The sequence below is a fragment of the Corapipo altera genome, unplaced genomic scaffold (assembly GCF_003945725.1).
Source record: "Corapipo altera isolate COAL_440 unplaced genomic scaffold, ASM394572v1 22b, whole genome shotgun sequence".
NCBI classification, from domain to species: Eukaryota; Metazoa; Chordata; class Aves; order Passeriformes; family Pipridae; genus Corapipo; species Corapipo altera.
Window position 1 is genome coordinate 19,026,613 of NW_020884876.1, and position 15,669 is coordinate 19,042,281.

General features: G+C 38.3%; 1 protein-coding gene across 6 annotated transcripts in view; it reads right to left on the reverse strand.

The window, feature by feature from the left end:
* Nucleotides 1-15,669, reverse strand: part of TMEM131L (transmembrane 131 like) — a 77,474-nt gene that overhangs the window by 721 nt on the left and 61,084 nt on the right. For 4 of the 6 annotated variants that reach the window (XM_027635694.1, XM_027635692.1, XM_027635691.1 and 1 more), the window contains 10 exons: nt 14,758-15,374; nt 12,235-12,389; nt 10,815-10,939; nt 9,139-9,296; nt 8,081-8,266; nt 6,964-7,042; nt 5,942-6,027; nt 4,514-4,634; nt 2,246-2,334; nt 1,275-1,417 (listed from right to left, as the gene is read on the reverse strand). In XM_027635694.1, coding sequence (XP_027491495.1) covers nt 1,275-1,417; nt 2,246-2,334; nt 4,514-4,634; nt 5,942-6,027; nt 6,964-7,042; nt 8,081-8,266; nt 9,139-9,296; nt 10,815-10,939; nt 12,235-12,389; nt 14,758-15,374 — 1,759 coding nt within the window. The remainder of the gene's footprint in view (nt 1-1,274; nt 1,418-2,245; nt 2,335-4,513; nt 4,635-5,941; nt 6,028-6,963; nt 7,043-8,080; nt 8,267-9,138; nt 9,297-10,814; nt 10,940-12,234; nt 12,390-14,757; nt 15,375-15,669) is intronic. The other 2 variants (XM_027635696.1, XM_027635695.1) reach the window with 1 other exon arrangement.

The following is a 15,669-nucleotide window of genomic DNA, read 5'->3' on the forward strand; positions in this document are numbered from 1 at the left end:
AGAATATACTGTAACAAGAATATACTGTAACAAGAATATACTGTAACCAGTATTCAGTTCTGGTCAGGATGCTAAGGAAAATAAGGGAGAAATGGAAGGCACGTGAAGAACACCATCCGTGTTTTGAGAGTTAAAATTAAAATAGAAGGATGCCTAGAAATGACAAGAAAAAGGTTCAAGTATATGTCAGTACAGAAAGACTATGCATACCGGGAGCAGAAAGGGATATTCAGTATGAAAGAGAGACTATAATTGGGAGCTAGGGAATTTAGTTAGAAAATTTTGAAAGCTTATAAAGAACCTCCTGGAGGGCAAGATGTGTTAGTCTGCAAGGAAGTCTCTCAGTGAAGGTCATGGAAGTCTTGGGACTTTTAAAACTGAATGAAACACTGAAATGTATTGTGGAGAAAAGCTCACCAGGGAAATGAACTGAATTATCTAATGTATTTTCCAATCTCTACCTTCTGTGTTTCCTGGCATTCCTGAATAAAATATGAAATAAAGCCATGTTTGTTTTAGGCAAAAGTCTTCTACCAGTTTTCAACTTTTTAACACAGAAGAATTTTCACTTTTACAGTTAAAAATATTTCTTGCTTTATTTGGTTAGTTTTATTCAAAATAAACCTACTGTAAATGAAAAAAAAAAAAATCGAAATTCTGAAACAGAGGATCTTGAAATCTGAGGAGAGGAGAAGGTGATTACAATTAAAGACCACCTTGAACTGAAGTCACCACACTGCACTATCGGATGACACAAACATGGCTAGTATGGAGTAAAACAGGTCAAAGTCAGCACTCAGAAAGCTGCACAAATCCAGCTTAAATCACCTGGATTTCCTAGCAAAGAAACACCTGTCAAAGTCACTGAGAGCAGTTGTCCATTCAGCTCTACAATTTCCAAATCTTTTGGGTTTTGCTGTCAGCCATTTCTGTGTTTTACCCTCAACTGGAAAAACTGATTTTCATAGGAAAAAGTTTCAGTGGACTACATAAGTCCAAAATGTTTTTCCATATGTAAGATGCTTTTAGTCTATTTTCAGGAAAAAGGATCTGCCTTAAAATTTCACAGACAAGGTCAGTAACATCCCTGACGAACAGCTGGGAAAAAGCCAGGCTACCAATGCCAATACATATGCCAATACCAAATACATATATCAGGCTACTTAAAAGATTAATGAAGAATGTGCAAGCAACAGAGAGGGAGAAGACAGAAATGCACTATGAAGGCTTTGAAGAAGTACGTGAGGGTAGCGCCTCACAGTGACAACACTCACTGTGGAGTTGACATAACTGGTGGGCTCCCAGGCAGGTGGCAAGTTGGGATGAGCATTCCAGGTTGAGGGACAGTTCTGGTCAATGAAGGCTGTATTCTGCACTGCTGCAGTACCTGGGAAGCCACTGGGATAGTTCATGTTTTCTGCAGTTTATAAAAACAGGAAGACAAATTAAGGCTTTTGCAATATAAACGCTACAAACATTTCTGTGGAGGAATGTTGAATCTTGTCAAGAGTGAGCCAGGTTGGACTGACCTAATCCTTCAGTGACTTCAGGCAGCTTCAGGGCAGCACAGCAGCAAAGCCTAGCAATTTCTGTCAACAGGACTACCACTCTGTATTAGAGAGCCACTAACAAATTGTTATCAGGAGGATGGGATAAAGAGTTGGCAACTCCTCTACTGGAGAACAGTCTTTATTAGCCACAGAACATGCATGACAGAGCCTACCCAGGCCTCATTGCCAACATGTCTCAGCTCTAAGCAGCCAAGGGAACACTGTCCTGCCTGTGATACTCTAGTCTGACCTTTAATTATTGCTTAGGTAGGTAAAGCTAAAGAATTCTAGATTGTTGCCAGTGTGCTCCCCAAGCCAAGAAACTCTAGCCTGGGAAGGTAATTGGTCACAAGAGGCCTTGCATTTCACACACGGGAAGGCAGGAGCCTGCCAGAGGGGAAACAAAGAAAATTGTACAAAAAGATTTCTGTAATACTGTAGTCACAAGCATTTCTCTCTATTCCCTCTGAGAGTCCTGCATACCGCCTTTTCAGGCTTAATAACTCCATACGAAGGCCAGTCTTCTCATCCACGACATGCTCACATTGTTTATTTCTACAGAGTACTCAGTCAGCTGGAAAACGTAAAGTCCACTTAAGCAACGAATGCCCAGATGCGTACAGACAAGCTCAGCCTTTTGTTTTATAAAAGGTGAGAGGAAAATAACCATGCTCTGTGATGATTCATAAGCTTACCTTCTGGGAAAGCACCATATTCATTCATCTCTAGTGGACAATACATGTTGGAAAACTGGCTGTCACAAGCTGCATTCCAGTCGATGAAGCTGTCCCAAGAAAAAAAATATGCTGTCAGAAACAATTTGCAGAACTTCTGAAAATTATTTAGAAATATTTATTTAATGTAAAGCTGTTGGATGCAAAATGCCTGTAACTGATCATGAGGCTTTTCCCATTCCATTTGTCAATTTTGCCAGTATCTACTCTGTGCCACTACATAATCACAGAGATTCTCTCACTGAATTCTTTTTCATCTGGGAGAATGAACAACTTGTAATGACAGCTACCAGAGTCCTGCTATGCCTGAGTTCAACTTCTTCCTCCACAAAAATAAAGTTGTACTTCTTTCCCACAATCATGGATAATGTGATTTGAGGTAGAAGAAAACTTAACACATTCTCAAGCATTTGAATGCTTGAGAATAGCAATTAAAATCGAGATTTCTATTTTCCTCACAACATGTGCTAAAGTCCTGTTAAACAATATGTTTTCTAAACTACACATTAATTTGTAGGGATTATACTTCTTTTAGTTAAATTAATTTCAAAATTTCAAGAAGATTTTTCAAAAGCAATTCCTGAAGACTTGTCAGTAGTGAAACAAGCCCTGCTATGCCAAAAGGTTGAAGTAGTCCAAGTCTGGATCCAGTCTGGACAAGGTAGACATATAAAAGGATTTCATGTGAAGCTGCACTAATTCAGTTTTACTATTCTGCCAAGAAGCTATCATAAGCTATCACTACTAAATATCAATAAATAATTACGTGCAAGTAGCATAATACGGAATCTGCCAGCAATCCCCATATATTTCATCTGACTTAAGAGTCTGACAGACCACTGGCCACTGCACCCATTCAACACGACTGCAGTCTGTTGATATGACAGAATTGAGGTTAGCAGTCTAGTTGGGATCCCAAACCATCACTCAGAGATTTCTGCATTACCACTCTACCATGGAATCGGTCAGGTGACCACAGTGGAGTCATCTGGTCCAACCTCCCTAAGCACATCGCACGGAATTGCATCCAGACAGTTTTTGAATATCCCCAGCAAGGGAGACTCCATAAGCTCTGTGCAATCTGTTCCAGTGCATGGTCACTTGCACAGTAAAGAAATTCTTCCTCATGTTCCTTCACGTTTCTGCCCATTGCCTCCTGTTCTATCGGTTGGCACCACCAAGAAGAGCCTGGCTCCATCCTCTTGACACCCTACCTTCAGATACTTATAGACATTGATGAGGTTCCCTCTCAGTTGCCTCCTCTTGAAGCAGAACAGGCCCAGCTCCCTCAGCCTTTTGTCATAAGAGAGATGCTCCACTCCCTCGACCAACTTAGTAGGTCTCTGCTGGACCTGCTCAAGGACTTCCATGTCTGTCTTGTACAGCACTCCACATGTGTGGCCTCACCAGGGCAGAGTAGAGGGGTGGGATCACCTCCCTCGACCTGCTGGTAATGCTCTTTCTACTGCATCCCAGGATACCAGTGGCCTTCTTGGCCATGAGGGCACACTGCTGGCTCATGGACAGCCCACTGTCCAGCAGGACCCCCAGGTCCTTCTCCTGTCATTTCAGATGACAGCACACGACTTGAAGAACTGGCTGTATTTCACTGTTGTGTGGTGGCAGAACATTTCTGCATTTCTCTAGTTTGTGGTGCATCTTTCATTAGTAAAATTTGACATGTGAGTAATGTAAAACACAAGAAAATCAAGTTCATTACTAGAGGAAGATCAACCCAAAGACACACAGAGCCTGAAATATACCAACTCGTATGCCTAAACCACCTTCAAACTGGAATATTTGTCTTTTTATAATGATGTCTGCTCATGCCATTTAACACAAGTACACACTACATAACACATCCCGTGATATACAGAAGCTATGAATTTAGCAAGAGGATAACAAATTTAAAAGCCAGGCCCTCTGCCTGACAATGCAAAAGATGTGAAAGGAATTAATAGCTTTCCAAAATGTAACTAATTAAACTTGAAAGAAGTTATTCTAGAATATCTACAAATGAATAGGAACAGCAGCGAATTTGTCTTAGTAAAATTAATCATTGTGTACTAATGGAAGAGCATTAACAACTAGAGCTAAGATTGAAGAGGTAGCAAGAATTTAACTATCATCTGCCTTACAAGTCAACTACAATAAGTCAACTACAATCCTCTGCATCACAGAAACCTGAACAAAGCATTAGCCATACTTTTTACATAAAATGTAACTTGCCTGTTGTGAACAGAGGGGGTTTCCTGGATCATGCACGGTATATTATTCTCAAGGTTGTAGTTTAAACTGTTTGTCATGCAGACTGGCTGGGCAGGCCACAAGTCTCCTGTTGGGTAAAGACCTAAAAAAGGAAAGGGGAATGAAACGCAGAGCAACAGGAAGGAGACTCTGCAAACTCTGTCACAATGGCACTTTATTCTCAGATCCACAATAAGGAATGTATGATAGAGAAAAAAATCCAGAGTTACTAACCTATTTTTTTTTTGTGATAAATATCCATCTTCAAATCTCAAAATTTCTATTTTTTATAAAAGATATATATAATAGCTCGACCTGAGAAACTGGAAGTCAACAAAATGGTAAGAAATTCCTACAGAGGAAGGTGACACCCTTCCACACAGCAGGACAGAAAGCAGGGATGTGATCCCCCCTGGTCTCCTTTCCCCTACACATCAGTCAGTAAGCACCTCTGAAGTCCAACTACACAAAAACAGTGCCAACAGAGTCAAATTTTTAATAGACTGGAGCAATTTATAACCAAACAATTTGTGAATTCGTATTTAGCCCCTAGGGCAGATATTCGCTGTGCTGCTCTTTATGGACTGAATGCCCTGACTACCCACAGACACCTGGTTCCCATCAACTCTGTGAGAACTGGCAGATGGAGAAAGGAAAAAATCCAAATCAGCAATTTCCATGAGAAAATGGTTGCAAAGTTAGCTCTATTGCATTATTTCATGTGACACATGTTAATACTATTACCATGGAAAAAGTTTAATCAGCATTTGTATCCTATCAGACACACGTTAAACCTACATGAGAAGGGATAGTGATGGGTAGGCAGTGCTGTTGCTTAAAGAACTATGTGTCCTAACTAGCTTTCAAACTCCACCATGTAGCATGATGCTTTTATGAATCCCACTCAAAAAAAGCTAATATTACTTCCCTTTGAGACACAAGCAACAACAGCTCAAGAGTATTTTAACAGCTCAACCCAACCTCACTCATTGCTTTCAAAGAAAGCAAGTCCCAACTGCAGAAATTTAGAGAGAAAAATGGTCATGTTTGTTTTGAGTCATGTTTGAGCTTCACTTTAACATAGCAACTAATGCTCTTGATCTCCCAGCTGCATTGCTTTTGGACATAAATCTGTGCAAAGCAAGAGGATAAAGAAAATAAAGAATTCCTAGAACGTGAGTTGAAAGCTAAATGGAGTCTTCACACAGAGCAGATGCAGCAAAAATCATCAAGGTTATCAGTAAAAATTATCAAGGTTATAAGCCTTCATTTGCTAACTTTGGACCTAACTTGTTTAGAAGTTCTAGTAACAACATGTCTATCGAGTTGGCGTACACAAATGTTATTAGCAACATCACTGAAACTGCTTGACAAAATATGCAAAAAACAGCTTCAGTTTTTAATACTGACCTTTATTTTTGTCAGGATCTGCAGGTATGTCAGTGAAATTGGGACATAAGGTTTCAGGATACTGGGGGATGCTGTTCATGTCTCTGCTGAATGAAAATAAAATTTAATTTTTTAAGTCTAGACACTGTTATGTTTCATAACCCAAAGTATTTCAAAGGAAATATACAGAGATGTAAAAAATATTCTAATGAACATCATGATTTTTACTGCTTTCCCACTGTCCTGATCATTCTTATTTTTGAATTACCACTGTGCAATTTTTTAAGGGTTTTTTTTCCAATTAAAAGCCAGTTACTTATCACACATGCAATATTAATAAAGTTAATATGCCTTAATTATCCCACTTTTATTATCCAATATCGACCTATTGGAAATTAATTCAACAGCTTATCTCTAAAATTGAAAAACAGGCTATAGTTCATGAAGATCGGTAGGACCTCTCATAATGTTTCAACAAATTCCAGGTAAGTTTACTTTTATGTCCATGAAGACACATAGACACACAGAAGCATCAATTTGATATTCATCAAAACCCACCAAAGAAACTAGTAAAAATGAATGGAAAGGAAACATTTTCAAGCACCAGAATCCCAAAGGAAAAGGATTAAATTACTTCTCCTAGTGAAAACACAAAGTGAAGAATGAGAAGTGAAATGAGGACTCACACTAATTGTAGATTCTATCTCTAACACAGTAAAGAGGTAGAAAGGAATGTGGGGGAGGGAGGAATCAATTTTCATGCTGTATATCCTAGGAGAACATTATTTCCATTAAAAGAATAGCATCAACTTGAAAGTCTCACTCCCACCTTTTTTCAAAAAACATTACTACTTTAATATAACTAAGTGGAAATATAGTAAGTTGCTTTTCATATACTGAAGATGATCTTCTTCCAACTAGTAAGTACAATCAGATGATCATAAAAAATGACAACAGGTAGGTATAATTTACCAAACTGAGACACAATTTCAAGTTGGTAGTGTTTCTTTAATGTCTTACAGGTGTAGATTAAAATTTTTTACCTGGTATTGCAGATGTTATGAGACAGATTTAAAGTGATAGGAGTTTCAGATGGAAAATCATTTTGTGAAATATTCTCTCCTAAAGAAAAGAATGACTGTGAAAATCAAAGGTCCTAAAAAAAAGAAGTATGCATAGAATATACATACACACAAATAGATTCATCAATGGTGTTAATTAAGTTTTCTCTCAGACTGGATTATCACTAACTGCATTAATTTCAAAGCATGCTACCTAAGTCCATGTGGTTTAAAATGCATTTTATGACTCAGATGTGATTACCATACTCTTAACGGAGAGGTTCCCTGTTACTATCAAATTGATTTTGAATTTGTATTTACTTATTTTCCTTTTTTTTTAAGGGGTATTATAATTTGAACAAACAGAAAAGTCATATACACACAATTTGTTATCTTTTAGATGTCAAGTTCAGATACATCATGTCCTATCATTTAGTAGTGTAAAGTTTTATACATACACAAATACACATGTAAGTTCCTGCATATTTTTAAATTATTCAAATCATATTTTTTCATGTACTCAAAGCTGGGTTTGCTTGTGTCACTTCAACATTTTAAAATTATGGCAGTGACAAGGTTTACGCTTTCAACTATTTTAATGATATTCAGGCATTCAAAAATTGCAGTAATGAACCACAGCTCCCATTTCTCATAATAGTCAACTGGTACAGGTCTCCTGTCTACTTATGCCTTGAATACGTCTATCCAAACCCCACATCCTCAGATCTGAACTGCTTTCACACATTCTTCATTTGTGCATTTCTTAAATAGCTATAACATTTTAAAAAGAATAACATGATGAAACATAAATTCAAAGGCAGAAATTGCTCTCAGTTCTCCCATCTTTCCATGAAAACTAATTCAGAATCCACCAGCAAGGAGCCTGATGCTTTCTCTGGAGCCTGAAAGGTCATCTTCATTTCCACAAAACTTGTGGTACTTCTTGTCAAGTACAACATTATTTAAATCTCGCCCTGTTTCTGAGAGGTGCCCTATAAAAGGCAAGTTATGTGCCCCATGCTATGGTAGCCCTTTCCATTCAGAAGGAAGGCAAAAACTTTGCCTGCCACTGTGAAGAGGGACTATTTGCAAAACTTACTGGATGGAAGAAAATGCCTGGCAGTAATCATTGGCTTTTTATCTCCGTCTGAACTGCTGGTACTGCTCCAGCTACCCCAGCTCCCACGACTGGCACGAACACTTCCAGATGAACTTCCACAATCAGAGCTTGAATCAGAACAAAACTTCTCCAAAGACTTCTTTTTGGACCGCTGATAAAAGCTTTCTAAAGAAGTTGGGAAAAAAAACCAACCAAAAAACCAACACAACATTTAAGAAAGCTTTGTCAGTGAAAAGTCATCTGAAACACAAATTTACACGTATTCTCTGTATTTACTGACAGTAAAAGAGAAAACATTTACTGATAGCCTCCATAAATATACCAGCCCCTACCACAAGGAGCTTATGTTCTACACAACGCCCCAGTAAAATAAATGCAAGTGAGGATAAAGTGCAGCTACAGGCAACAGGTTGAAAGAGGAAGCACATACTGCCCTTTGAAATATACAGTTAGCACTTTAAACATGAAACATATCCTGACTGTAGGATCATGCATACTAAGAGCAATGTCAAAATGTTGCAAGTAATGAATTCATAAGTGATAGATTCTCCTTTCTTATTATCTCATCAGAGAGGCAAACAACTATTCTAGAGACATTGATTTCTTTCATCAGATCTCATCTTCCCAAAAGTCAGGGAAAACAGACGATTAAAATCCTGACAGAAAGGCAGGAAGCAGGTACCCAAGTGGAGTTTTTAAAAAATGACCTGTCTATTCTAAAACTGGTCTTAGCAATACAGTTGCTTCAGTTAATACCAGCTTTCATCTGAACACACAAGACTGTCAGTCCTATACCAAGAATAGATGGATTAGGGCTTCAGACTGACTCATTTTCTGATTTGCATCACCAACTAACCCCCTGGAGAAAGCATGCAGAGCCCATCAGAAGTGAGCACATATTATTTCAGGCACTGTCATCTTAGCATCAGGGTTCAAAGTGAGAAAAGCACAGGTGTCTCAGGAAAGGAATACAGCTCTAAAGCCACAGAATCCACATTGTGTTTCTTTCCCCATTTAAGGCAATTAAGATTGCGTACCTGTTTCTCCCTGTATAGACAAGCTTCCAGCTTTTTGGTCTGCTTTACAGTTTTCCCCGTTACTCTGAGGACACCAGGCTCTTATTCCAATATTTGCTCTCAGATCCGGCCTTTCAAATTCACCGCACATATGCTTCAACTCACTCTGCTCAGGGACCCTAATACAATCACACCCGAAGAAATGTGTTTGCATTTTATATTTGCATTTCTCCTTTTCAAGTATTAAACACTTTAACTCACACAGCTATTGAGGTAGGATGCAGGGGAAGGAAAAGTTTTGGGAGTCTTATTTCCCAACTTTACAGAAACCTAAAAACCTTTCTCAAAATACAATATCTCACTACACAGATGACTACTTTTCAGGAGGAGAGGCAAAACAACATGTGTATATTTAACTCCATTCTCTAATGCACTTGCAATCAGATGTTAGAGGAATAAGCACTAGTGTGTAATAAGCACAGTCTGGTGCTGTACGAATATCCAGATACATGGAAAAATGTGCCCTGTGTTCATTTCACTGGCATAATTATAACTAGAATAAAATCATAATCTGAAGTGATCCTAAGTTTTTGCTAGTAAAACTGAAGTATTTCCATCCAATATCGTAATTATAGAGTATTAAGGAAAATGAATAAAAGCCAGCTGTCAAATTTCTATAGAAAGGGAGTGGTTCCATCTTAACTCAGAAAGTAGTTGAGGAACAGACACTGAACTTCAGTATTTCACTTCTGGTATTTTATCCATCCTACTTATAAAGGTGTGCATCCAGCAAAGATTTACACATGTGCTGACTTCCCACACAATGAATAGTAATTTGTGCATAATGAGTTATAACAGCCTCTTCAGATTTACAATCTCCTTGTTAAGTCCACTGACCTCAATAGGACCGCTTGCAATAAAAATTAAGTCTGTGAAGGCTTTGTAGGATTGTGACCTTAATTCAAAGTGCTGGGGGAGGGGAAGGAGGATGATTTTCTCCTCAGAAGTGTTTCTATTCTAGCAGCAGTTTGTAAATAGTATTTTTTAACAATCCAAATAACTTAAATTTAAAATACATTAAAACAATATTTAAAAGTGATTTACAACTGACTTTAAAACGCATTTAAACAATCCTCATGGGGGAAAAAAGTAACTTTCCACTGTGCTCTCCATATTCTTTAGTCTAGTGCTGCTCTAGTCTTTTTAATCATTATGGCAAAAATGCAAGCCATCGTCTCCTTTCTACATATTTCTCTTCCAAAATTACTAGAAGACAACATTCCCCAGTTACTCAATATAGCAGATGATTCTCCTGAAGATGGAATAATTTCAACAATTTTATTTTCCTTTTTTCACTGAAGGGAATACACAACTGGAATTTCTCCACGTAATACACAATGGAAAGGAAGCTAACCATCAAACTTCAGAGACAGCACATTCCAGAATATAACAGAGAGCTACCACTGTTATGCAGAATGAAGTGCATCTATATAAATACAGATTTGCAAGTGGAAATTTTATTTTTTTTTTGCTGGTGATACTTAGTACTGCACATTCTTAAAAATAAAGCCTCAGGCAAGGATTGAAGTGTGTTTATTTAAATAGATAAAACAATCCTGCCTAATGTACTGTTCAAAACCTGTGGAAACATGACAGTAACTCTGGATTTCTTCATGATGTGGTGAGGCAATACATACCTTGTAGATATATTAACATTCTTCTTCTTATTTTTTCTAGATGTTCTATTTCTATTCCAATTCATATTTGGTACATTTCCTTCCTTTTTCTCCTGAGGTTTCTTCTTCCTATATGCATCTTCTTGCTAAAGGTAAAAATATGAGCTGAGACAATATGTACATTATAAAATGATTTTAACTCAGTCAATGAACTTCACTGGATTTTTCTAGCTAAATTTCTTTGGACAAAATGACCCGACCCAAATGCATAGTTACTTCATGATTTAGTGCCTTTCCATAGTACATCTTCTTTCCAGCACTATGAATCTGATCAGCCTTTCCAAGACTCTGTCCATCAAGACAGCAAGAGATGACGAGAAAAATTTTTGAATTCCCAAACTTAGCATTTTCTCCTTCACAGCATCTAGCTCTGACTTCCAGGGAAATAAAAAAATGGAGGGAGAAAAAGTAAAGCAGTCAATAAAATTCCCAATGTGCTAAAAACAAAAAACATCTGCCAGATTTATGATCAGTTTGTGTGCAAGTTCAGCAGCAATAAATCCTCCCTCTCCTCAGCAGCTGGGGGGGTAGGGGAAAGTCTTCATTTGAATTACAACTGAGAAAATTATGGAGTAAATTACCAACAAATAATAGTAATTTAAAAAAAATGCAAGAAACAAACTGAGCACCATCAGCCACACATGGAAAGAAGTTTGTAACAACAGATCCCAAAATAAGACTAGACCTTTTATTTTCTGACATATTCCCCAAGCATGGTTAACGATTCCTCCTTACACCTTTTTTGCTGTGGGATTCCTATCCAGTAGACAGGATATAAACATAATCCAAATTATTTGGTTTAATAAAGTTCTGATAAAAGTTCTTTTAGTGTTTTAGGCTGCCTGCAACAAAGGTACAGTCTGATGTGTTTATCATACTCAGAAACTAGAGGTGAAACGATCCTTCTCAGCAACTCTGCAATCTGTTAAGGGGTTTCTGCCTGCTGTATTCTCAAATGCAAATTTCTGATGCAAAGCCCTGTATTTGGAGATCACCTCTGTAACTGAAGCCCAATATGCCCACCTCCCCTCCAGAGAATGTTCCCACATCATTAGTGTGGCTGATAGCTGGCACTAGATTCCAGTACACATGTGCTGCTCTGACAGTAACAATCTCTGGCTCTGATATGGTCAATATCACAATATAAGAGTTGTTTTAATTTTTACACAAAGTGTTCATCATTCTATACAGCAGCATTAATACACAATGGATGCGGGACAGCACATCTGCTTACTTCCTCAGTCATTTGATTTACAATGTTTCAGATCTGTGACTGTATGTAATAGTCCCTACATACACATACATACCTGTACGTGTATACATATATAAACAATAAAAAGATAATTTTAAATTTGAAAAGCAGAAAGATCACAATACAAACCTCAGAACAAGTGGTCTCCTCTTTTGCACAGCATGGAGGTTCTTCCTTAGGTCCCTTATTAATCTTTTTCTCTGTGGAAGGCTTTAGGTTGATCTGCCTTTTTAAAGTCTCGCAGCTTTCTGCTTCATTCCTGAGAGGCACTTGCTGGCTATTCCCTACAATCAAACAGTAAAAACAGTTGGCTTGGCATCAGAACGGGCTCCTAATCATAACCACTACCTTTCTTTACAAACAGACTTGTGTTGCTTTCCAAAACATTAGGATACTAAGTTCTAGGCTGATGACACTGAAAATTTCAAAATCAAAAGCTAATGCTGTGTAAAAATTCTTAGAGCAGTTGCAAAAAGTAGCTTTGTCGTTGGTGTGGTGTTGGTTGGTTCATGTTCATGAGCACACCACTCCTAGCACATGCATAAATTACACAAGTCCCGCTCATCTTATCTGAATTTGAGCTATTTGGGTCTCAGTCATCAATCTGTAAGGTAGAATCTGAAGCTAGAGCATACTGGGTTAAAAAAAAAACAAAAAGAAAAAACCTGCAAACTGAGTAGGGAGAAGACTTTTTAAGAATGGGTAAATCAAACTAAGGACAGCCTTTACTTGGTGCTTTACGCCTCTGAAGTGCCCTCTGTGTTCACTATGAAGACAAAGGGAAATCATCCTTTTTTAGGATGGATTCCACATTAAAAGTTCCTTTTCTTGAGAGACTTGTGAGGGAGAATTATTATTTTGGTGTAACAAAGTCCAAAAGGTGAAAGACTCAAGAGGAAGCCTGCCTCAAAAACTAGCTGAGTTGTCCAGTTGAGTCACAGTCCTCGCCTGGGCCCTGCCAATGCTGGACATTAACGTCACCACTAATCAGTTCCAGGTATCTCAGATATCTACAATACATCTACAGTGATGTGCTGCCAAGACTCTTGACTGATTTGCATGAGAAATCTCATCACTTATTGAACTGAACTGGTCTTCTCAAATGGGAAAGGTACACCCAAACACTTTTACCGTTTCCTGCCAACCAACTACAACATCCTAGCTCCCAGTCAGACACTCTCTCCCCCCTGGAGCAGGCAACCATGGTGACTGCAAAAGGAGTGCTTGTGAATGAAACATCAGGCAAGGGAGCCTGACAGAACTCTAAAGAACTCTCTGTTGACCTCCAGCATACAAACCTGCAAGTACCCAAGGTCTTGAAGACTCCCTGTTTGCACAAACCCACATCTGTAACTATAATCAAGATACAAACACTGCAACATGGAACTTTTTAGACTTATTTATCCCATGAAACATCTTGAAACAACTTGAAATACTCACATCCCTGATAGCACAGAAAATCACAACTGCTAATAGACAACAAGGGAGCTTACCTTTAGAGCTTTACCACTGAATACAAGTGACTGGTAACTGTGTCAGGATTCCTGAAACCCTCTCTCAAGGTGGAAGTTTTGTCAATGAAAGTAGGTCTATTATCTCCCAACTGGTTTATGTATAATCATGATTTCCACAGCCTATACTCAAAGCTACTTTCCTGTGCACACAAATATAGTTAAGACACAATTACTGACTCCCACATCCCCCCTCTCTTTCCCCCCCATCTGATCTCCTAATTCAAAACAAACAAATGACACTGCAGTTTAGGAGCACAAGGTCAAAGTACTTCGTACGTATGAGTGAAACTATCCTGCCTCTACCTGAGACTGCACACTTGTACCCGCTGTATCTCACAGATGACGACACAACAAGAAGCAAGGGGCCCGTGGTAACAACTACATGCAACAGCAGGGCCTGAAATCCTTCCATGATTGCTCACTCACTAAACCCTGCCACAGCTACAGCAAATGCCAGTTTTCAGCATTCAGCTACTTTGCTGAGTGCCTCAGTAAAGCCAAGCTCCCAGAGGATACATTCTCCTACCCTGCTTTTGACTTCTCCCAGGTGTTCTTTTGCTGTTCTTAAAATTTTGAATTGTGAAGCTAAGAGGTAAGACTTCCCAAGACTTTAAAAAAAGAAAAACAAGATAAAAAAATATAGCTATGCAATTACTAAGAGAAACGCTGATCTGCAGATTCCTACAAAATGTAAGTTCATAGCATTCTGATGTCAGTTTTTTGTTATTTTAGGTAGTTTCATCAAAGGAGTTCTGCATATCCAGTTCTGAACGTTCTTGTTGGTGAGTATTAAGCATCATATTGTCAGTGGACTTGAAAATTGCAAACTGGGATGTTTCTAAATATCTGACAAGGGCAATTTGTGTCTTATAAGCAGATCTATGATATCAATTATTTTAACTGTTAAAATGCTACAGCACAAGATTGAAATCTGCAAATGAAGCAAATTTATAACTTATGAAACAACTTTCAATGCAAGTTACTTCCTTAGGAGTGTAAACAGACAAATCACAGTGAATGCATCAGAAGTATCACATCTCCTTGTCTGTCCCACACAAAAGACAAAATCCTGATCACAGTGAACTCCTCAAAAGATTTCACCTAGTAATTTTGAGTAATAGAATTTGAAAAAAATTACCACTAATTTTCCTAGAAATTTCCTGCAGTTCCGGCTGTTGTTGAGGTGAATTTCTGCACAAGTGACTTTCAGGTAGCTTCTTGGACATCTTCACAGGACAGAACTCCTGTTCTTTGAGTTCAGCTAGATTTTCTGAAGTTTTAAGGTTAGTTTCCTTAGGAAACATACATGTTTGAAGATCTTCCTTCAGATCACACTCTGAAGAAGTATTTTTAATGAGAACTGTATTTTTCAGTGTACTTTCTTCTTTACCCAGAAAGTCTTCTGGAAGAGTTAAATTCTTGTTAACGTTTATGCCATTTGCATACTTCAGAGTTACCCAGTTCTCACTGACAACATCAGTGCAAATGTCCTCTTTTGGTGCTGAGATTTGGTTCTCTGCAATCTGATTCTGTTTCTCATCAGTAGCTGCAATGGCACTGCCAGCTGCTGTGTTTGGTTTCTGCTTACTGTAGTAAACCGAACATTTGTGTTTCTTTTGAGAGTGGCTGTAGGTTGCAGGACTTCTCTTTGCTGCGCTCTGACTTCGGCTGGAAGAAGCGCCTACAGACAGGAAGCCCTTCCCTTTACCTTTATCTGAGGAACTATAGGAATCCATAAAGGTCTTGCAACTTCCCCTGGAGAAGAAATAAGTTATTTGGGGTTATTTTTCTTTATAAAGCTAACATGAATTGCATTATGAGATATTTTTGTAAGAAAAGAAAGGGGGGTATATTCTCAAGCCATGAAATTGCATTAAGTTTTCACTTTATCATACATCTAAGCACATTCTGATTCAGTGGGAGTTGAGCAAGACTAAGTATGTGCTCAGACTTCAAACACACTTACATGCTTCAGTGTAACTGACCACTCAAGAGGGTCAGATTTGTGAATCATCAATGTATTTTCCATTCTTTCCATGGATGCCACACA